The sequence below is a fragment of the Giraffa tippelskirchi genome, chromosome 2 (assembly GCF_054371585.1).
Source record: "Giraffa tippelskirchi isolate mGirTip1 chromosome 2, T2T-mGirTip1v1.2.pri, whole genome shotgun sequence".
Taxonomy (NCBI): Eukaryota; Metazoa; Chordata; class Mammalia; order Artiodactyla; family Giraffidae; genus Giraffa; species Giraffa tippelskirchi.
In genome coordinates, this window is record NC_137276.1 from 187,564,295 (window position 1) to 187,588,215 (window position 23,921).

General features: G+C 35.5%; 2 protein-coding genes across 53 annotated transcripts in view; both read left to right on the plus strand.

Moving 5' to 3' along the window:
* The window catches only part of SENP7 (SUMO specific peptidase 7), a 169,214-nt gene extending 159,608 nt beyond the window's left edge, over positions 1–9,606 (plus strand). For 25 of the 38 annotated variants that reach the window (XM_081572393.1, XM_081572414.1, XM_081572388.1 and 22 more), the window contains 6 exons: positions 99–223; positions 1,214–1,266; positions 4,832–4,875; positions 4,967–5,035; positions 5,611–5,761; positions 7,801–9,606. In XM_081572393.1, coding sequence (XP_081428519.1) covers positions 99–223; positions 1,214–1,266; positions 4,832–4,875; positions 4,967–5,035; positions 5,611–5,761; positions 7,801–7,938 — 580 coding nt within the window. In that variant the 3' untranslated portion in view covers positions 7,939–9,606. Of the gene's footprint in view, positions 1–98; positions 224–1,213; positions 1,267–4,831; positions 4,876–4,966; positions 5,043–5,610; positions 5,762–7,800 lie in introns of all 38 variants that reach the window. The other 13 variants (XR_014077542.1, XR_014077541.1, XR_014077546.1 and 10 more) reach the window with 3 other exon arrangements.
* Positions 9,607–9,631: 25 nt separating this feature from the next.
* Positions 9,632–23,921, plus strand: part of IMPG2 (interphotoreceptor matrix proteoglycan 2) — an 87,899-nt gene continuing 73,609 nt past the window's right edge. For 14 of the 15 annotated variants that reach the window (XR_014077536.1, XR_014077535.1, XR_014077537.1 and 11 more), the window contains exons 1-4: positions 10,007–10,918; positions 11,374–11,625; positions 17,403–17,569; positions 20,319–20,350. Coding sequence is in view for 9 of the 15 variants with exons in the window: in XM_081572377.1 (XP_081428503.1) it covers positions 10,738–10,918; positions 11,374–11,625; positions 17,403–17,569; positions 20,319–20,350 (632 nt within the window). In the remaining 6 variants the exon portion in view is untranslated. Of the gene's footprint in view, positions 10,919–11,373; positions 11,626–17,402; positions 17,570–20,318; positions 20,351–23,921 lie in introns of all 15 variants that reach the window. The other variant, XM_081572385.1, reaches the window with a different exon arrangement.

The window sequence follows — 23,921 nt, forward strand, 5'->3', positions numbered from 1 at the left end:
TTAATATTTGTCATACCCACCTTCTCAGCTATAGTTCTAGAACATATTCTTCTATATTGTTTAGATTTTGTGTTGAGATTATATTTCTTTTTCAACAGGTCTCACTGGTATCTTGCAGTCATTTGTTTTCCATGGTTAGAAGAAGTTGTGTATGAAGATTTTCCACAAACTATATCCCAGCACTCCCAGGCTGAGGAATCCCAACATGATAGCAGAACAATAGGTGATGAACTTAATGTAGATCATATTTTTAATAATGATGGCAAAAGTAAAATGATTATAGAGAACAATATGAGGTTGAAAGATAGTATAAATAATATAATTATTTCTTATCATTTAGTTTATTAGAAGAAATGTATGAAATTTTTATGATGCCCAGACTCATATATAAACAAAATGTAATTCTCAAGTTATACTGTTATATCAAGTTTATCATAGCACTTTTTATAAAATATTCTTGTTAAGAATTCATATCATGTATCTTCAGGCATAACTTGAAATCTACCCGTTTTTTTCTTTCTCTTGGTATAAATCAAGACAGGTCGTGTTGACACTAGTAATTTGGCTAGGTAATATAGGGGTCTCTTTCTTCCATGATTTTTATGTTGCAACCCAGATAGATCTTAAGTAGGTAAATAAGCCTACTTTCTTTGAGAAAAGAATCAAACTGTATTTTATAGCTGTAGCCTAAGCAGCAAGCAGAATTAACATTAGTCATTAACATTAATCCTAGCCAAAACCTGTATCTTTTGTGGGAGAAGGAAAAACTGAAAAAGTAACTGATTATTTTCAATTTTGTCTAATTCTCTTGTGCTGTAAAAGTGTATTTGTACAACACCCTATGATCACCCTATGATATGTTAGAAGAATTATTACTAGGCGAATTAATGGTCCTCTGCATTAAAAACAGCAGAGATTTTGATAAATGAGCATTCTATGAAAGTTGTCTTTTTATAGGAAACTGGCCCAGCTAACTGGTATTTCAAGATTTGGCTGTAGGGTTTATGTATTGTCTATGACAGCTAATTAACCATTGTCTGTTTTATCTATCCCTTGGATTTTTTTGTAATATTAACCATTAAAAAAATTGAGTAGTTCCCAGGTATTCTTTTTCCTTTAACTACTAGTGTGCATACACATTACAGTTTTTATCCCACTACTTTGTAGTAGACATAAAATAAACACACATAACTGTTTTGTTATTTCTAACTAGATAATGATCTGTGTACTTCTTCAGCACTGTCCTCAGGTACAGAAGATTCTCAAGTAAGTGTGTTTTTATAAATGGGAAGGGAGGAAAACTCATGAATATAACAATTCTATCTCTCAAATAAGGCATAGCTAGGTAGGCTATGACAGATACAGGTGGACCATATGATTAAATTATGCTGACTTATGATTCTTTGATTTATTTTGTTGGTATAGGAAAGAGAACAAGGGAAATTGTCTTTCTTTTTGCATCTGTTTATCTTACTTTAACTTCCTAGATTCATTTATTTCGTATTTTATCTGATCATCTTGGTCAGCTAACTTTCCAATTTCTATGGGAAAATGTACTTTTATTCTTCATCATTTCACCAGTTTTTGCAATAACTGTTGTTCAGTTGCTGTCATATCCAACTCTTTGTGACCTCGTGGACTACAGCACACCAGGTTTCCCTGTCCTTCACTATCTCCCAGAGTTTGTTCAGATCCATGTCCATTGAGTTGGTGATGCTATCCAACCATCTCATCCTCTGTTGCCTCCTTCTCTTCCTGCCCTCAGTCTCTCCCAGCACCAGGGTCTTTTTCAGTGAGACAGTTCTTTGCATCAGGTGATCAAAGTATTGGAGCTTGAGCTTCAGCATCAGTTCTCCAATCAATATTCAGGGTTGATTTCCTTGCAGTCCAGGGGCTCTCAAGAGTCTTGTCCAACAACACAATTCAAAAGCATCAGTTTTTCAGTGCTTAGCCTTCTTTGGGCTTCCCTTGTGGCTCAGCTTGGTAAAGAATCTGCCTGCGATGTGGGAGACCTGGATTCGATCCCTGGGTTGGGAAGATCCCTTGGAGAAGGGAAAGGCTACCCACTCCAGTATTCTAGCCTAGAGAATTCCATGGACTGTATAGTTCATGGAGTCGCAAAGAGTCTGACACAACTGAGTGATTTTCACTTTCAGCCTTCTTTAAATTCCTGCTCTCACATCTGTACATGACTACCTAGCTTTGACTATACAAACCTTTGTCAGCAAAGGGTTGTCTCTGGTTTTAATACACTGTCTAGGTTTGTCTAGCTTTCTTTCCAAGAACCAAGTGTCTTTTCATGGCTGCAGTCACCATCCACAGTGATTTTGGAGCCTAAGAAAAGAAAATCTGTCACTGTTTCCACTTTTTCCTCTTCTGTTTGCTGTGAAGTGATGGGACCAGATGCCTTGATCTTAGTTTTTTGACTGTTGAGTTTTAAGCCAGCTTTTTTACTCTTCTCTTTCACCTACATCAAGAGGCTCTTTAGTTCTTCACTTTCTGTCATTAGAGTGGTATTATTTGCATATCTGAGGTTGTTGATATTTTTCCTGACAGTCTTGATTCCAGCCTGTGATTCATGCAGTCCAGCATTTCATATGATGTACTCCTCATAGAAGTTAAATAAGCAGGGTGACAGTATACAGCCTTGACATACTCCTTTCCCAATTTTGAACCATTCTGTTGTTCCATGTCCAGTTCTGACTGTTTCTTCTTGACCCGCATATAGGTTTCTCAGGAGACAGGTAAGGTGATATGGTATTCCCATGTCTTTAAGAATTTTCCATAGTCAAAAGCTTTTTGCCTAGTCAATGAAGTAGAAGTGGATGTTTTTCTGGAATTCCGTTGCTTTCTCTATGATCCAACGAATGTTGGCAATTTGATCTCTGTTTCCTCTGCCTTTTCTAAATCCAGCTTGTACATCTGGAAATTCTCAGTTCACATACTGCTGAAGCCTAGCTCGAAGGGTTTTGAACATTATTTTCCTAGCATGTGAAATGAATGCAGTTGTGTGATAGTTTGAACATTCTTTGGCATTGCTCTTCTTTGGGATTGGATTGAAAACTGACTGTTTCCAGTCCTGTGGCTACTGCTGAGTTTTCCAAATTTGCTGACATATTGAGTGAGCACTGTGACAGCATCATCTTTTAGGATTTGAAATAGCTCAACTGGAATTCCATCACTTCCACTAGCTTTGTTCATAGTAATGCTTCCTAAGCTCCACTTGACTTCACACTCCAGGTTTTCTGTTTCTAGGTGAGTGAGCACACCATCATGGTTATACAGGCCATTAATCCAGGTCATTAAGACTTTTTTTGTATAGTTCTGTGTATTGTTGCTGCCACTCCTTAATCCCTTCTGCTTCTGTTAGGTCCTTACTGTTTCTTTTTTCATGCCCATTGTTGCATGAAATGCTCTTGATATCTCCAATTTTCTTGAAGAGGTCTTTAGTCTTTCCCATTCTATTGTTTCCCTTCATTTCTTTGCATTGGTTATGTAAGAAAGCTTTCTTATCTCTCCTTACTGTTCTCTGGAACTCTGCATTCAGTTGGGTATATCTTTCTCTTTTCCTCTTGCCTTTTGCTTCTCTTCTTTTCTCAATCTCCTCAGACAACCACTTTGCCTTCTTGCATTTCTTTTTCTTTGGGATGGTTTTTGATCACCACCTCCTGTACAATATTTTACATTCCACTTTCTATTTTTATAAATTGTTGGTAAAAATCATTCAAAGTAGACTCATGGTTAATCCATATGACTTCTGTGGCTAAGATAGTTACTGTTAACTTTTCTTCAAATGGACCTCCAAACTGATATTTATGGTCTAGATTTGGTATCTTAATTGATTAAGGTAGTCACCTAATTATTTTTTATACATACAGGTAGTAGCCTCACTGGCAAAGGCTTATGTCTTTATTGTCACTGGCACAGAGTGGGCAGAAGGAAGGAGGTTTTCTTCTTTAATGTCACGGTGGCAGAACAGGGGAGTTTCTTCTTGCTTCTAGAGCCAAGTTTCCCAAATTGTGTTCTGTTTTAAGATACATTTATGATAAAAAGGATATTAAAGTCAGTTAAGCTGAGTAAATCCTGTGTTCTATTTCCCTCCTTGAGATTTACTGTTATATTAGCATAATAAAGATAACTGAGAAGTTCTGCATATTGAAGAAAGCGTGATCTATTGATTCTTAAATTTATCAGCAAAAATAACGAAATACCCTATCTCTTACCCTTGAAAATGAAAGTGAAAAGTTGCTCAGTTGTGTCCAACTCTTTGCATCCCCATAGACTATACAGTTCATGGAATTCTCCAGGCCAGAATACTGGAGTGGGTAGCCTTTCCCTGCTTCAGGGGCTCTTCCCAACCCAGGGATCAAACCCATGTCTCCCACATTGCAAGCGGATTCTTTACCAGCTGAGCCACAAGGGAAGCCCTCTCTTGTCCCTTAATATACATTAATACTTTGCTTCTTGTGCTTCAAAGGGAAGAAGTCTGTCTCTACTGACTTCATTTACTGAGTTAAGAGAATGTGATTAAGGACAGATTCAATTAACTTGTTTATCTTTGTTTAAGATGGCAACTCTGAATACAAGTAATTCAAGTTCCAGTTTGTTTTTTAGGTTATGTTGAAGCTCCATAACTTCTTAAGGTCACGTGTAAAAATTTATAAACTCTGTAACCAGTGACAGAAAATAATAAATTTTAAAGATGAAATTGGCTTACTTGAGATGATGAAAAGAAATTTTAACGTTATTTGAAACATTTTTAAAAGTGACTAAAAGTTTATTTATCAAACTAGCTTTAATTTCAAAGTCATAAAAATTCATGTTATTTCAGAGCCCTGAGATGAATGTGACAGTACCAAAGAAAATGTGTAAAAGGTGCGTACATGCTATAATACACATTTCAGATATTTAGGTTTACTTCTTATACAAATACATACATCTTGATTTCTTTCTTTGCTTTTCATAGGCCATGCATTCTCATACTAGATTCCTTGAAAGCTGCTTCTATACAAAACACAGTTCAGAATTTACGGGAGTAAGTAGTGATGAATTTACTATAATCTCAGTAATTGGTAAGTTGCCTTAAGAATTACTTAAAAGATTAGATCAGAAGTTATATTTTATTATGTACTTAGGTGAGGTCTATAGATCTAATTAATAATAACCCCATTATGTGTAAAATACTTCTCAAGTATTTTTATCAAAAGTAAATTTGAAATTCATATTCATAATTGAACAAAAGTAACACTTTAGGAAAAACAAACTCTTTCACATTCTTATTTTGTGTGTGTGTTGGTAATTTTAAAATTTGCTGTAGGATCTGGAAAAAACTAGCAACTAAAGTTTATTTGTAAATATAAGTGACTTATGTTATATGAGTTGTAAAAGTTGAGTTGTTGAAAAATGTCTAGTATTTAGTTTGAAACTCAGATGATTTTATTAGCATTTTTGAAGCCTCACAAGTTATAATTTGTGCTGTTAAGGTTTAAGTCTTTTGAAATGTGGCTGGAGGCAACATATTTGGCAGCAGATGTTTTTACATCTTTGTGAAAGTTTACATAATAGTAAAGAAATTTCTATTTAATTCACTCTACTTTTTGTTGATTTAAGGTATTTAGAGGTAGAATGGGAAGTTAAACGAAAAACTCACCGTGAATTCAGCAAAACAAACATGATGGACCTGTGCCCTAAAGTTCCTAAACAGGATAATAGCAGTGATTGTGGTGTATATTTACTGCAATATGTGGAGAGCTTCTTTAAGGTATGTAAAGATATAAATACGTTTTTTATTCACAGTTACTAGCATATAATCACAAATTACTGGGCAAGCAAAGAAGCAGATTTCTAGAGGTAATCAAGAAAGAAAAAAAAGGCATAGAACCATATATAACCCAAATATTGGAGTTAAAAAATAAGAACTTTAAAATAATTTGATTAATTTATTGGAGAAAATAGTCAAAGATGAAAGAAATTGGGTAAAAATGAAATCTGCTTTAAAAAAAAATGTTGAGTGGACATTCTAGAACAAAAGTGCTTACTGATATTTCTGAAATTAAGAACTTATTGGATGGGTTTAATAGCAGACTGAATACAGCAGAAGACAGGATTAGGGAACTTTAAGAAAGGACTCTAGAAAGTATCCCACTGTAGGTAAGAAAGGAAAAAGAAGAGAACAGTGCAAAAGAGACAAGTGTGGTACAAAAAGTCTAGTTTACATATAATTGGAGTTGCAGATGGATTCAAGGCAGAAAGAGAATAAGACAGACAAATTTGAGGAAAAATTTCAAGACCAAAGACTTGTGTATTGAAGAATCTCAGAAAACCATCAGCTACATAAGTACAATGACAAGAATAGGTATTATTTCCTAGCTTGTCAGAGATTCTGTAGGAACTGTAGCAACATTAAAAAGAATTTTAAATAACAAGGAATCACTCGTGTTTTTTTTTTTTAACTGTTAGCTTATTACTTCAGTCATAACCAGTATTATTTATGAAGGTGGCTATAGGAACAGGGTATTTTTGACCAGAAGCTTGTTTAGATAATCCTTAAATGTACTTTCAAAGCATGAAGGTTATAGTATGCAGTTATAACTTTTGGTATAATTGGGGAGAATTGATTATAGTAGAAGATGGTATACATTATGGAAACTGCTAAATGTGTTATTAAGGTTTTTTTCCTTTTTTATTCTACACTGGAACTGCCTTATAGGATGACAATTCTGATCTTCTAATACTCTTTCCAAAGAGATTTGATTTTGTTTTTAGATTATCCAGAGTGTCTTATTACATAACATATTCTGAATCTGCTATATAATTCTACTTTATGTAGCCTCAGTCTGTAGAATATACTTCTCATTTAGATTGTAGCACCACTTAAGATTCCTAGGGGGTGGGGAACTCAAAAAGCTAAATCTTGTGTTTCACAAATTTGTGCACTAATATAACAGACTGTGGGTGGAAGAAAATAGGTTTCAGGTTGATTACTCAAAACCTGTGGAACTTTGTAACTAGGCCTAAGAAAAACAACATTAATTCTAATGAAAATACTTGCACAGTTAAATCTCCATTGACATATGCTCCTAAAATCACAGTCAGCCCATCGTTTCAGCTCTAAACCCTGGGATTCTTAATTTCCTTTTTAAGTAAGTCCTTCTTACATCTAGCTTCTAATAGTTTCATCAAATTCATAAACATGATCTAGGGTAGTCTTCAGCATTTATTTATTTTCTTGAAGACAGGCAGAATTGTCTTTGCAGTTGCAACTTCCTTGTTAAGCTTAACATAATGAAAAATGTAGCAATTCCTGAAACCACTAAATTGGCTGTTTTCTTAGACTAAAAGAAGGTACTTCTGTAGAATTTTCTATTTTTTATCTGAGATTCTTCATTTACTGCTGGCCTTTCTCTTTATTTTAATAGTACAAAATAGTAACATGTTGGAGAAGATTGTGTTCTAACCACGCTGACTTCTATGTTGTACTGAATCATTGTTTACTAATTCTGTTTGCACTAATTCACTTAAACATGAATTGTAGCAGAACATACAGTGTTTAATTTTGATGTTCGAAAGTTAGCAGTTTAATGAAAATACTATGAAATTGATTGTGGTGATGGTTGCACAACTGAATATACTGAAAATCATTCAATTGAATACTTCAGGTGAATTGTATGTTATGTGAATTATGTCTCACTAAAGCTGTTATTTTAAAAAGTTGGCAACTTCTCATTTCTTATAAAAATGAATTTTGAACAAATTTGGATTATACTGCTAAAGTGATTACATTGTCTTTTCTCTCATTAGGATCCTATTGTTAACTTTGAACTTCCAATTCATCTGGAGAAATGGTTCCCTCGTCATGTAATAAAGACCAAACGGGAAGATATTCGAGAGCTCATTTTGAAGCTTCATTTACAGCAACAGAAGGGCAGCAGTAGCTAGTTAATCTGTACAAACATGACACAGATGCTCTATACGATTACTGGAAAGCCGCTTACCAGCATTTGTGTTGGCCAGCTCACAGAGAAGAAAATAACTTGCAGTAGTTTTATAAGTCATTGTACATTATTTAAAATATATAAGATATATTGTTAGAATTGTTTGGATCTCATAGATGGAGTGGAAATGGGGGTGATATAGATTAATGTATTAGATAGAAGTTAAAGTTTCATAAATATTTTTTTGATTAAGTATGCTTGGATTATGCAATAGTGTATGTAATGTGGGAATGTTTTTGTAGATAATAAAGCTGTGTGATCTGTACTTCCACATAACTGGGAGTTGAAGGGAGTTAGGTCCTCCCTGGTGCCAGCCCCAGTGCTTGTCAAATTTGTTGACAAGTCACATTATATTGTAGTTTTATTCTTTGCAGCTCAAGCATGCAGTATGAATACTGTGTATTTTTTTAAAAAAAGAATTTAGTATCAAGGCTTCAGAAAATGCCATTTACGGCATCCCTTCTGTATAGCATAAGAGAAGACAATGTTAGGAAGGTGATAAGAATTCACTCTGTCAAAACGCAGCTTATTTTTCTCAGTTGCTAAATGAACTGTTACTCTAATTGATGTTTGTTTTGTGTTTCTTTTGCTGTCATGTGTGGGGATCTGAGAATTTAGTTCGTTCATTCAGAGTGAATTTGGAGCAAAAAATTTAGCTATCACAAAAAATTGCATATGTAGCTCAACTTAGTTTATTTGAGGTATAGTTATGTAAATATTGACTCCTATCCTACTCTGACATCCCAGAATATGTGTACAGTTTCTGTAAGTATAGAAGATAAAACTGGTGTCTTCATAACTTTAATTAAAAAAAAAAATCCTTGAAGTCTTATATACTAATTGTTAGGACTGAATACATAATTTTATAGCTCTGTTTACCCAGTATTCGTCTGCAAAAGCCAGATTGCTCTCATTGCTTTTATATTTTTAAATTGTAATTTTTAGAGACTTAAGAACCACATGGAGCATAAGTTTTTATTAAATGTTCTGACAGGTAACAGTCCTGAATTGATGTGATAATGATGGTATTACATATGCTTCAACACTTTACAACCTTCTAATGTTATCAGGAATATTTTGAGGGGACAATTATATTGTATTTTCTCAGATAAGAAAATTTTTTTAATAATATTATTTTAATCTTCTATTTTAGGCATCTCTTAGATTTATGTTGTAACTGTATAGCAGTGAAGGAAAGGCAAATTAAGATGAAGCTAACAGTCAGGATGTTTTATTTCAGAATTGTGTGAATTGAGTTGTCAGTTAAGCCTTAGTGTCCTTAAGTTTGTGTCACCACCTTTTTATTGTTAAAGATATCTGTCCTTTGGAGAGTTCCTGTGAAGAGGTTATAATTACATGTTTAATTCCCAGTTTCTTTGTTGGGGAGGGAACTTTTTTAGATGACTATTCGTTATTTTGTATATCTAATTTTGGGAAAACAAGTATATAATACATCTTATTGTGACTTCTTAACTTTTGTTTGTATGTTTTTCAAAGATACCACTGTCCCTTGTCATGTTTTGAAGATTGCTTAAAATCCATTTTCGTAAATTCATATGGAAATAATGCTTTGAGAATACCAAGATTTTATATTAAACATATTTCCAATTCATTAGGCTGAGGTGTAATTTTTTTCCTTATGAAAGGTGACCAATTTTTAGATATAAATTTTAAATTGTGTGATACTCAGTGCATGTCATATAATTGATGCTTAGATTAATTTTTCTTCTGTTTTAACAGGCATATGGTAATTTTGATTGTCAGTTCAGGGAACATTTTTTGAGCATCTACTACTATCAGGAAATGTACAAGGTAGAAAAAAATGAAAGACAGCTTTTATTCCTAGGTCATTTATAGTCTAATAGGAGAAATGAACACATGAACAGTTTTAGTATGCTTGTTTAAAAAAAATCATAGAGTTTCTTTGGGATCACCGAAGTGTGTTCAGCTTAGGGTGTGTGTGTGAGTGTGATACTGAGAGCTGGTAGAGAGGTTGTAAGAGCGTTGTCAGTGGACAGGGAAAGCCTTCTTAAAGAAGCTAATACTGTTTTTATTTCACAATTCTTGGGATAAAAAAACAAACTTAGCTTTCTTTTTAAAGTCATAAGCCAATCACTTAACTAGGATTTAGAAAAAGTTTAATACCTCTTTAATGTTTACAATATCTCTATCATGAGTTATTTTTACTATTCCTGTTCTATTTTATAGATGAGGAAGGAGATAGAAGTGGTTACAGTGGAAGATTTTTAAGTTTTTTAATCAAGGAGGGACAGACAGTAGCTTACAAGACAGTAGATTTATTACAAACAGAAACAGCTCCAAGAAAACTGATTTTATTTTGTATGTAGTTCTGTATTTCTGTTGTAGACAAGTATAGTTGGTCTGGGCATTTTATGCTTATAAATCAGTTTTAGAGAAAATCAGAGAATATGTGAATCTAATAGATTGAGAAAAATTGTAAATTTCTGAGTTGTATGTGTAATATTATTTTTGGGGAAACATTATTTTTAAGTGGACTGTTTATTAAAGGCAAGGAGAGTGTTAGTAAAGAGCTTAGCTGACTAGATTAGAACAAAGAAATTGTCTCTTCCCATCTGTCCTAATTAGCTTATCTCTCCTGCTCTCATAGCATGTTAGTTATTTCAGAAAAGAAGGGAGAGGTACTTTGAAAGGACACCATTTTTATTCAGCTAATTTATAATGATTTTGGAATGGTTGTCAGTTCTCAAACATAAATTTATAAATGTTAGACTTCTTCTGTAACAGTTTGTTACTGGACATTTCAAGGCTTTTCAGTTACAGATTTTGGCCTCTCCTCCTCCTTTTGGTTTTGACTCAAATGATTATGTTTCCTCATTTTGGGAAGATTTCTCTGTGTATGTTGATATTTGTCCTGATAGAAGGAAACCTTCCATCATTAACAGGTATTTAAAAATCTGTGTTACTTTTCCCATTTTTCTTTATATCCGTAGTATATTTTCTCTAAAAACATTATTTGATATGATTGCTGTAAGGAATTGAATCAGATATTACTCTATTAATCTTTAGTATTGCTTCATTTAAACTGTGTGATAATTTCTCCAATAATTCTGGTTTTCCTCTTCATTAATGTTTCTTGATTAAGACCTTACTTTTTCTTATTTCTTGTGTTGAAATTGAATGTATACTTGGTTTCAGTAACTAACAGTCTTAGAAATAAGGAGTAGGAATTAAATGGAGAAAAAATTGAATACTTCACTTCTCTTGAAGCATATAGGTCTGTAATTTGAGCATTGAGTTAAAAATCCAGACATGGTGCAGATGTCAGTTTTTGTTTGTTTCCTTTCATTCTGTATCTTCATTCATCATCAGAAGTTTTGTTTATCCTTTCACTTTGTAGCACAAACCTACTTATCTTTAGAAGAGATCCAAGAACCCAAGAGTACAGTTTCTTTTCTCCAGACTGACTCAGAATCCACAGATTCTTCTCTATCTGCTGAAAAGAAACAACCTCTGGAAAACAGAGAAACTGAGAGACATTGGTTGCTCAGAAGAAAGCGATCTACTTTATTTCCTAATGGTGTGAAAACTTGCCCCGATGAAAGTGTTACAGAGGCTGTGGCAAACCATGTGAAATATTTTAAAGTCCGAGGTAAGCAAATATTCAAACCCTTGGGCTCCATGGAGAAATTCAAACATAGTTCAAAAACAGTTTTTGTGTTTCTTTACAATTCAAAATTTGTCATACTTTGGATAGAGATTGAACCAAATATTATCTTTCTACTAACCATGGAAAACAGACTTACTAAGAATTTGGTATTTATATAGCTTCAGAGAAAAAGTTTGTTATTTTAAGAGAGGACATGGACATGGTTTAAAATCATTTAAGTACTTTAAAAGTACCAGTTTATCATAAAATATCACTTATATGTAGAATGTAAAAAAATGGTACAGATGAACTTATTTACAAAATAGAAATAGAGTCACAAATGTTGAAAAAAACTTATGGTTACCATGGGGGAAAGATTGTTGTTCATTCACTAAATCATGTCTGACTCCAACTCAGTGGACTGCAGCATGCCAGGCTCCTTTGTCCTCCACTATCTCCTTGTTCGTTGAATCTGTGATGGTATCTTACCATCTCATCCTTTGTCGCCCCTTCTCCTTTTGCCTTCATTCTCTCCCAGCATCAGTCTTTTCCACTGAGTTGGCTCTTCACAGCAGGTGGCCAAAGTATTGGAGCTTCAGCCTCAGTATCAGTCCTCCCAATGAATATTCAGGGTTGATTTCCTTTAGGATTTTTAGTTTGATCTCCTTGCAGTCCAAGGGGCTCTCAAGAGTCTTCTCCAACACCACTGTTCGAAAGCATCAATTCTTCGGCCTTCTTTCTGGTCCAACTCTCACATCCGTACATGACTACTGAAAAAAAACTGTAGCTTTGACCATACGGACCTTTGTTGGCAAAGTGATGCTTTTGCTTTTTAATACACTGTCTAGGTTTGCCATGGGCTTCCCTGATTGCCCAATTGGTAAAGAATTTGCCTGCAATGCAGGAGACCCTGGTTCGATTCATGGGTTGGGAAGATCTGCTGGAGAAAGGATAGGCTACCCACCTCTAGTATTCTTGGGCTTCCCTTGTGACTCAGTTGGTAAAGAATCTGCCTGCAATATGGGAGACCTGGGTTCAATCCCTGGGTTGGGAAGATCTCCTAGAGAAGGAAAGGGCTACTCACTCCAGTATTCTGGCCTACAGAATCCCATGGACTGTATAGTCCATGGGATCGCAAATAGTTGGACACGACTGAGTGACTTTCACTTCACTTCATTTCAGGTTTGCCATAGCTTTCCTTCCAAGGAACAAACATCTTTTAATTTCATGGCTGCAGTCACCATCCACAGTGATTTTGGAGCCCAAGAAGAGAGAATCTATCACTACTTCCACTTTTTCCTCTCATTGATCTTAGCTGATGGTGTATTTAACCTCCTTTAAGAGGAAGTTCTCAGAGGTCTCTTTTTCCCTTCTAGAACCATTTCCATACTGATTCAGAAACTCTAGTTAAAAGAATGGTTTACATCTTGACAACATTTGGTGCTTTCATCCTTTGAAAAGATGAATTTTCTACATCTACTTGGTTTACTTTGTGTTGTAGTACTTATGTAGCACAGTCTCAATTTCATGGGTGCATTTTACACACAGTTCAGTATGTCTTATTTTTTTAAGCAAGAACTAAGAAATATTCTTATTGGCTGGTGGGTCCAAATACTGAAACCAGCAGCAATGGTTTCAATAAAACTGTCACTGCTTCTGCTTTTTCCCTGTCTATTTGCCATGAGGGTGATGGGACCGAATGCCATGATCTTAGTTTTTTGAATATTGAGTTCAAACATTTGTTTGAACTTAGTTCAACATTGAACTAAGTTCAAAATTTGTTTGAACTTAGTTCAAACAGTAGTTTTAAGCCAGCTTTTTCCCTCTCCTCTTTCACCCTCATGAAAGGCTCTTTAATTCCTCTTCATTTTCTGCCATTGGAGTGGCATCATCTACATATCTGAGGTTGTTGATATTTCCCCTGGTAGTCTTGACTCCAGCTTGTGCTTCATCCAGCCTGGCATTTTGCATGATGTTCTCTGCATAGCAGTTAAATAAGCAAAGTGACAGTATACAGCCTTGTCGTACTCCTTTGTCAATTTTGAATCATGTCCAGTTGTTCCATGTCCAATTCCAAGTGTTGCTTCTTGTCCTGAATATAGGTTTCTCAGGAGACAGGTAAGGTGGTCTTGTATTCCCATCTCTAAGAATTTTCCAGTTTGTTGTGATTCACACAAAGGCTTTAGTGTAGTCAGTAAAGCAGAAGTAGATATTTTTCTGGGAAGAGGGGAATGAATATTTCAACCTAGGTTTTGATTTTGAAGAGATTTGGAAGAGGTAATTGGATTATGCTCCTAAAACCAATTGTTTAGACATTGTTTAGATCCACTCACTGTCCAACCAAGGATTTTAGCTCTTTCTACTGAACTAATTCACTCTAATGGTTTGCTGAGTTTTTCCTTTCATAGATAATTTGATATCAATTGCTGTTTGGTATAACACATTTGAAGAATATCTCCATTTAAGCAAGAAGCAACTGCACTCAATTTAATGACTTTTTAAATTAAGCAGATATTTAGGGATGCTTGGAGTAGGAAGTAATTAATAGTATCCTCCCTCTAAAAAATTATATTAGTAGTTGGACCTTTTAAAATATAGCCTATAAACTGCGCATATTTAAAATATATAGTCTGGTTAGTTTTGACAAATGTATTTATCCTTAAATTATCACTACAATTAAGAAAATGAATTTTTCAGTTACCTCCAAACATTTTCTCCAGTGCCTTTATAATCTCTTCCTCCCTGAGCACCTCCCTTGACCTAAGAGCTGAGGTAAACACTAATCTGCTTTCTATTACCAGGTATTGTTTGCATTTTCTACACTTATATATATGAATCTATTCATACTATGTACTCTTTATTTTTGTTTAGCTTCATTTACTCAGTTTAATTGTTTTGAGACTCATCTGTGATTTTTTGATGTATCAATACTTTGTCACCATTTATTTTGGGGTATTACTACATTTTATGGATATATTGCATTTGGGGATATTTGGGTGGTTTTCAGTTATTGGTGATTATAGAGAAAGCAGTCATGAATGTTTGTGAACAATTTTTTTGTGTGAACATCTGCTTTCGTATCTGTTGGTTAATTGGAGTGGAATGGCTGGATCACATGATGGTTCTATGTTTAACTTTTTAAGAAGTTGCCAAAACAGTGTAGTTGTACCACCAGCAGTATATTGGGACTCTGGTTTTTCCACATCTGTGTAATGCTTGGTATAGTCAGTCTTTTTTAACTGTAACCATTCTAGTAGATGCAGCTTCCCTCATAGCTCAGTCGGTAAAGAATCTGACTGCAGTGCAGGAGACCTGGGTTCAATTCCTGGGTCAGGAACATCCTCTGGAGAAGGAAATGGCAACCCACTCCAGTATTCATGCCTGGAGAACCCTGTGGACAGAGGAGCCTGGCAGGCTATAGTCCATGGGGTTGCAAGAGTCAGACATGACTTAGTGACTAAACCACCACATTCTAGTAGATATGAAGTGACATCTTATTGTGGTTTTAATTTGCGTTTTTTTGAAGGCTAATGACATTGAGCACTTTTTCATGTGCTCATTTGCCATTCGTATATCTTTATTGGTGAAGTTTCTATTTGAATATTTTGCTGATTGAAAAAATAATTAGATTGTTTGTCCTATTATTGAGTTATAAGGGTTCTTTATGTATTCCAAATTCAAATTCATTGTCAGATATATGTTTTGCATAAATTTTCTCCCAATGTTTGGTTTATTGTTTTATTTTTCTTAACAATGTCTTTTGAGGAACAGTTTTAGATTTTGATATGTCAGGTGGTTTTTTTTTTTTGCTTCATGCTTGCTTTTGGTATTGGATCTAAGTTTGCTTAGCTCAGAGTCAGAACGATTTTCTGTTATTTTTTCCTGTAGAAGTTTTATAATTTTTTGGTTTTACATATAGGTCTTTGATCTACTGTGAGTTAATATTTGTATTTGGTGTATATGAGTCAAAGTTATATCTTTTTTGCATTTGCATAGCCAGTTGTTCCAGCATCATTTATTAAAAAGACTATCTTTTCTAGCTTTTGTACATTTGTTGAAAATCAGCTTCTGTGTATGATGGATCTGTTTCTTCATTTTTTATTCTCTTACACAGATTTATTTATCTGTTTTAATGCCAACAACTTACTTTCTTGATTATTATAAGCTTTATAATAAGTCTTTGAATCAAGTAGTGCAAGTCCTTAACTACTCATCAGTCCTCAACTTTGTTCTTTTTAAATCTGTTTGATTATGCTGGGTCCTTTGTCTTCCATATAAATATTGTAATCAGCTTGCCAATTTGTACATGAAAAGCTACTGGGATTTTGATTTGGTGTGTGTTAAATCTGTTGATCAATTTGTGAAGAGTTGCAATCTTAGCAGTATTGACTCTTTTGCTCTATGGATGTATCCCCTCATTTATTTTGATCTTTGTCAGTTTCTCTCAGCAGTGTTTTGTAATTTTTAGTGTACAGGTCTTATACATCTTTTTGTCAGATTTATTTCACTTTTTTTCATGCTGTTGTTAACAGTATTTTTTTTTAAATGGTCTTTGATTGTTCCTTGCTAGTATATAAACATACAATTGATTAATGTATTGGTCTTTTATTCTGTAACTTTGTAAACTCACATATTGGTTCTAGTAGCTCTTTCATATATTCTGTAGGGTTTTCTACATAGGTGATTATTTCATCTGCAAATAAAGACATAGTTTTATTTCTTATCTTCCAATTTGTATGCCTTTTGTTTCTTTTTTAAAAATTTGCATTTATTTATTTAATTGGAGGATAATTACTTTACAATATTGTGATGGCTTTGCCATACATCAACATGAATTGGCCATAGGTAAACATGTGTCCCCCCACCTTGAACCCCTCTCTCACCTCCCCCCCCCATCCCTCCAGGATTTCTTTTTCTTGCCTTATGCACTAAATTGACTGTTCCTCCTGCTTTGGGCTCCACGATTCTGAAAGGAAACTATATTACCCTAAAAAAAGACTTTGTTCCATTCTGGGTTTCTCCATGCTAGATAAGATGCATAGCCTGAGCCCTAGTAACAGGATTCAAGACAGTAGTTTCATAATTTACATCAGAGCGCACTCATTCTGTTGTGTTTTCTGTGGATTTTCACAAATGTACAGTGACATGTATCCACTGTTACAGTGTCATACAGATAGTTTCACTGCCCTAAAATCCATCAATTTCCACTTCCTGTATCTTTCCCTCCCCCTAATCCCTGACAACCATAGATCTTTTTACAATTTATATAGTTTTGCTTTTTCCAGAGTGTATTATCATTGGACCCATACAGTATGTCTCTTTTTCAGATTGGCTTCTCTTACTTAGCAATATGTATTTAAATCTTCTCCATGTCTTTTCATGGCTTGAAACCTCATTTCTTTTTATCATTGAATTCTAATCCCATCATATGGATATACCACAGGTTATTTGTCCTACTGAAATATTCTCAGTATCAGGTGTGCTTAGCTAAAACATAAACATGGATTTTTTTTTTTTTAAGAGAAGCAAAAACCCCTGCCTATGAGGAGGTGAATCAGTTTCCTTTGCAAGGGAAAGGAGTGGGGAGTGCAGATTCTCTTCAGATCTAAAAAGTTTAAATGGGGTGTACAGAAGGGCTTTGAAGGAGAATCATCCCCGTGTCCCTGCAGAATAGACCCTGTGTACAAGAGTGTCTCAGGAATCTGAAATAACAGGTCTGTGGTCATTGTGAGAACCCTAAAGTGCTTTCCATAAAAAATACCTCTCTGTTTATTTTTCAGTATGCCAGGAAGCTGTCTGGGAAGCCTTCAGGACTTTTTGGGATCGACTTCCTGGGCGTGAGGAATATCATTATTGGATGAATTTGTGTGAGGATGGAATCACGACTATATTTGAAATAGGCACACATTTTAGTCAGTCTGTGGAACACAGAAGCTTAATTATGCAGGTAAATGTAGTAACAAGGGAAGAAATTACTGTACTACTATAGGAGCACATATACAGAGCTCAGGCCTAAAGGAAGAAAGAGTGAATGCTGGATCCCTGTGTTGCTCTTTTGTTGAATTAGGCTCTTCAGGTGACCTACCACAGGGCAGCCAGTCTTTGTATCTCTAGCTCTGGCCATTATAATTAATAAGCATTGTGAAGCCAGAAAGAGCCTCAGGATTGTTTATAAATGTAAGTATTTGGAAATAATACTCTACAAAGATTTAAGCTAAGAATATTAATCTGTGAGAGTCAAACATTCTTGCCAGAGTTTTGCGTTTTATCAGTTCAAAGTTGAATCAATAACTAATTAAAGTTAGAGGATATAGATCATTGGATAAATGTTTAGTAAAGTATAAATGTGATTCTAATGCATGAATTTGCTTACTTGTTTTCCTTGTTTTAGATTTCGTTTATTCTTAGCAAAGGATAAACAAGCATGCATGTAGACAAATTATCTGCCCACCTTCTGTTTTTCATGTTGCATGTATTCATGGCAAGAGAAGGAAACTGTTTACATCTATGTGATCTATGTGGTAGATTGCACATGCTGTGTGAGAGGCCCCTTTTATCCTTCTTCCTTTTGTTTAAGTCCTGCATGTCCTCAGCTCAGATGTAACCTCCTTCATGAGGAAACAACCCCCAACCCCCATCCAAGCAGATTTAGCTCACATAATCTTTTGAACACCTCTTTAGTATTATACTTCTTACATTTTATTATTATTCATTGTATATAATAAAATTTGGGCTTCTCTGGTGGCTCAGTGGTAAAGAATCTGCCTGCTGATGCAGGAGACATGGGTTCAATCCCTGAGTCAGGAAGATCTCCTAGAGAAGGAAATGGCAACCCAGTCCAGTATTCTTGCCTGGGAAATCTCATGGACAGAGAAGCCTTGTGGGCTACAATCCATAGGGTCGCAAAAGAGTTGGATACGACTTAGTGACTAACAACAATACATGTATATGTTGGCCAGTATATCAGAAGAGTAGACTAGATTTGACAGGAGATCAGACTAGAGGGGTGGATAGCTTAAGTTTGTAGTTGATAGAAAGCCATTGAAGGGGTGTAAGTTGGCAAGTCGCAGGGGTTGATTGTACAGTTTTGAATTGTAAAATGGTTATTGTAGTTTCTGTACACCATATGATAGATTAGAGGGGACAAGATGAGCAGAGATCAGTTGCTACTTGAGGCCTGAGGGGATGAGAATCCTATGTAAACCATGAAGTGGAGAAAGGGAGCATAGGGGATATAAATAGGAAAAGGATTAGTAGGGCTCAGTGACAGATTGGATGGGAGTGGGCAATGATGAAGGCATGACCCTGGAAGCCTCCCAACTTCTAGCTTCGATGGCTACCACTGAGAACTCAGGCAGAGAAACAGCTTGTAGACACTGATGGGGAGAGGGAGTTTGCTTTTTAATAAATTGTTTTGAGCCATCTGTGAGATGTGAATTGCTTAATATTTAGGTATGAAGCCCAGAAGAGTAGTCTGGGTTATAAATACAGCCATAAGGATCACCAGCCTTGAGGAAGTACTTGAAATCATGAGAGGGATTTAGAATGTTACTTAAGCAATCACTGGCTGTCCAAAAACTGAAGGAAGCTCGATTTTACCTTTTTTTAAAAAATTGGAATAAGGTTGATTTACATTGCTGAGTTGATTTCTGCTTTACAGCATAGTGATTCAGTTATACATATATATACACATCTATTTTTTTTAGCTTGATTTTAAATATGACAGCAACTGTACTCATAGGTGGTGAATTTATGTGGTTGACAACGTTTATTAGAACTCAGAATTCCAGCATTTTAAAAATAACTACCATGATGGCCTATAAAATGTTAAAGCTAATAGTACAAATTGATTAATTGATGATTTTGCTATGCTTATATGTATCAAGAGAGATTAATTAAAGGAAATAAAATCCCAGTTGAAGGTGTTAGATGATTAAAATTTAGAAAAAAAAAAGACTGGCTGAGATTGTTCTAGGAGAGTGTGTAGAGTAAAAAGAACAGTGAGTTATTTATAAATATCTTAAGAATTATTTAGAGTAATCATCTCTCCATTTTACAGATAAGGAAGTTGAGGCCCAGCAGCAGAGAAATTTTTGGGATTTACCCCCATAGCTGAGAAAGAGAAAATAGAATTTGATTCCAAATTATCATATTGGTCTCAAAATAAAACCACTAGTTTAGACATAGCTTGGACACAGTTTTCTTTGAATGCCCCAAAGGAATAATCCAACTACAGGTACAGTTTATCTTTTTGTCTAAATTCTGGAGAATTAGATTTCACAGTTATTTTATCCACATGATGATATTACTCTATGATAGGAATTTCTATAAATGTAGTAGATCACAAAACACTTTGGTTCTAAGTCCATGGAAGGTTAATGTAAAACTCTACCAATCTCTAACCCATAGACCTTTCTGGAATGATTAGCAGGTAAAGTCTGTTAATCTGTGTCCATTAAGAGAGCATAGGGACTTCGGGGAACATACACAGAAACTGAGTGGGTGGGTGGGATGTTCTGATGTTGTCACAAAGCAAACTTTGCATCATTAGTACTTTGCTTTAACTATTTAACTATAAGAATAACAACATAGATTCTGTGTTAGGGCATTAGTGTTCTTTGTGCAGTAAGTTTTGTTTACTGCTTAATAACTGTCTTTCACTCACATGGTCATTTTTATATCTTTGTTTTCCTTAGAAACTGACATATGCAAAGGAGACTGTAAGTGGGTGAGTGTCTTTTTTTTTCCCCTAAGTTCATGTTTGGCAACAGAGATGTATCATACCTGTTCTAAGACTCATCCCAAATTTAATGATTCCTTCCTAATTCTTGCCAGTTCCTGCAATAACCAGGCCTGTGGGTAAGTCTCAAAGTCTTTTCCTCATCTTGAGGCCACTTCTCTTTCCAAACCACCTTCACAGCCACTGTCCTTGTTTACTCTCTGACCTTACTAAGAGATGGACTTGTTCCTTTGTCTAGGTGAGGAAATAGATTTTTGGAACTGGAATACAAAATGATCTACCATTGTTGAGGATTACAGGCTAACACTATTTATCTAAAATGGTACACCTTAGTGGAAGATAGTTTATTAAATGATGGGGTTGTGGTGTGGGTCACTTTATGGCTTAATGATGTTTGTCATCTTGAAGCATAGGACTAACACAACCTTAATGAATCCTCCAGTGATTTGAGTCATGGCTCTGTGGGCCTTTAGGCTTAGGACTAAGCTTATTTCTGGCTCCTGAGCAGTGGCAGGACAAAGCAGATCATGGAAGGTGAGGGATTTTGAGTCTACAGGGACTAATGATTTCTGATTCTATCCATACTCAGTATCTAGGTTATGCCAGTATGTAGGTGACTTTTTTGGGGAAAAAAAAAATCACTAGGGCATGCAGTTCAGGTCCATAATCTTGCCTCAAGTTAGATGGAACAACACATTGAAAAACCAACAAGGTGAGTCAGTGTCCAGAGGTGTAGCCTGGGCAGCAGAGTCCAGGCAAATGCATAATTAGAGTGCATCTCTTGGTGGTAGTGAGGTATATGTAAGTTTCAAATCAAGTGTGAGTAAGCAGGAGGGAAGTGGGACTCCTTGTGGTCTCACTTCATATAGCTAACAGTACCACCAAGTCTGTTTTAGGGCCTGGGATTGAGCACCAACTTAGATGTGAAGCCGTGTGGTGCTTTAGGTGTGGGTCCTTTACCTTCAAGAGGCAGAGCTCAGAGGTTCCTTATGATTGCCATTCCAATACACATGCATTAGACTTAACAATCTGGTGGGTCCTGCCAGTAATCTTCATGGTTATACCTAATGAAAACGATAGCACATCTTACATGGTTAAGAAGTATATAAAAGCCATAATAATAAATATCACTTGTAATCTGGAAGAAGCCTTGGAGTTTGCCTGTGAAAACAGACATTGGGAAGATCGTAGCTCATGAGTTATAAAGTGATGAAGGAAGTTATCTGAAATAGATTGAAAAAATGTAAGTTGTAACACCATATGTGGATTGATGTTAGAACACATAACGCATGGAGTAGCTGAACAGAGGTAGCTGGAAGATGTTTGAGGTGTAGTTTGTGTATTCCTACATAGCTCATTTTGGTTGGGTGCAGTTTGCTGCATTCATCTACTATTTCTTGGAAAAATGTGTTAATCACATTGAAACAAATTCATAAATAAACAAATTAGAGAACTGAGTGTTGTTTTGTTGATGTCCTAGATGTGAGGGGATTCAAAGTATTATTTATCATCCTTAGAAAATAGGGTGTGTATAAAAATAGCAATACATATGAACTAAATTTGAAATATATATAACTGAATTTTAAATTTTAAAAGTTGATATCCTTCCCATGAAACTAGATCCAACCAGGTTGGAGTGGGATGAAAAGCATCAACTATGGTATTTGCTGAAATGAGGGGACCTGGAGTTAGCTAACACTGGGAGTGGCCGGGGAATTCACTTAGCCCCTCTTTAAGTTGAATATTGTAGTCATCCCTTAAAACCCTTAATTTAATCACTTTCTATATTTAAATTTATTTTTATGATTTTCTTGAGATGGCTCTCATTCTGTGTTGAGATTCTTGTATTAGTTTTCTATTGCTGCTGCAGCAAATTATCACAAACTTTGGTAGCTTAAAAAACACAAATTTATCTTCTACTTCTGTAGTACAAAAGCTTGACATGATTCTCAGCATATTGGCAGACCTGTGTTACCTATCTGGAGACGCTAGGGAAAAATCTGTTTTCTTGCCTTTTTCAGTGTCTAGAGGCTGCCCATGTTGGTTGGCTTATGACTAGCAGTGGCTGACTTTCTCACATTCTGTCACTCTGACATTTTTCTGCCTCCTTACACATTTAAGGGTCCTTATGACTACCCTGGGGCTTCCCAGGTGGCGCTAGTGGTAAAGAACCTGCTTGCCAGTGCAGGAGTTTTAAGAGATGTGGGTTCTACCCTGAGTCGGGAAGATCCCCTGGGGAAGGGAGTGGCTACCCACTCCAGTATTCTTGCCTCGAGAATTGCATGGACAGATGTGCCTGGCAGGCTACAATCTGTAGGGTCACAAAGAGTCAGACGTGACTAAAGCAACTTAGCACACACATACGCATACGCATGCATGACTACATTGGGTCTACCTGGTAAAACCAGAGGATATGATCTCTACTTAAGAATTAAGGCCAGCTGATCAGTACCCTTAATTCCATCTGTTACCTTTCCTTTGCAGATAACATAGTCACATGTTCTGGGGATTAAGATATGGACATCTTTGGGAGATCACTCTTCTGCTTACCACATTACTTCTCTGTAATTTAAGTTGCTTCTTCTATGTGAACTCTAACCCAACTGCTAATGTATAACTTACACCAGATACTCTGCTGTGTACTTATTTCACCTCCCCTTACTGTCATCTGACAAGTCTATTTAAAAGAAAACATTTCCTACATTACTCAGGACTTCATATCCCATCTTACCTCTTAGACATCAACCTGTAATTGTTTTTTTCTCTCTCTCCTGAGTCTTCAGCTTCCCCATTACCAACTAGATTAACATTTAAGCATGCTCAAATTTTCCCAAGTTACCTATTTTACAAAAACTCCTCCACCACTTGTCTCCAGCCAGACATCTTGAAAATGTCACCCCTTAGCTCCAGTCACCTAACTACCTGCCATCTTGTCTTACAGTTGTATCTTCAATACAAAGTCAGCCTAGGATGTGTGCTTACTAAGTATTTGTTGGATGAGTAACTGAGTTTCTATTCAATCACCCAAGTCTATTATCAGGTCCCTGGTGTTATTCTCAGCGTAAGGACTGATCTATGGAATTTTTTTTTTCTTGATATCTCCATTAAATTAGATTTGTAGTTGAGGACACCCATCATGATCACAAAGCCAAATACACTTTTTTTTAAAAGCATATATATTATTCTGTTTGGGCTGACATGTACTCCATTAAACCCTGTTTTATTATAATATGTCTTGGTGTAGGTCTGTTTGGGTCCATGTTGTTTGCTTCCTATATCTGGATATTTGTTTCCTTCTTTAGGTTTGGGAGGTTTTCAGGCGTAATTTATTCCAATATGTTTTGAATCTGCTTTTCTCTTTCTTCTCCTTCTGTAATCCCTATTATGCATAGATTGCACACTTGATATTGTCCCATAGGTCTCTTATATTGCTTTCATTTTTTAATTTCATTTGGTTTTCTGTCTGCTGTTTTTTAAAAATTTATTTATTTATTTTAGTTGGAGGCTAATTACTTTACAGTATTGTGGTGGTTTTTGCCATACATTGACATGAATCAGC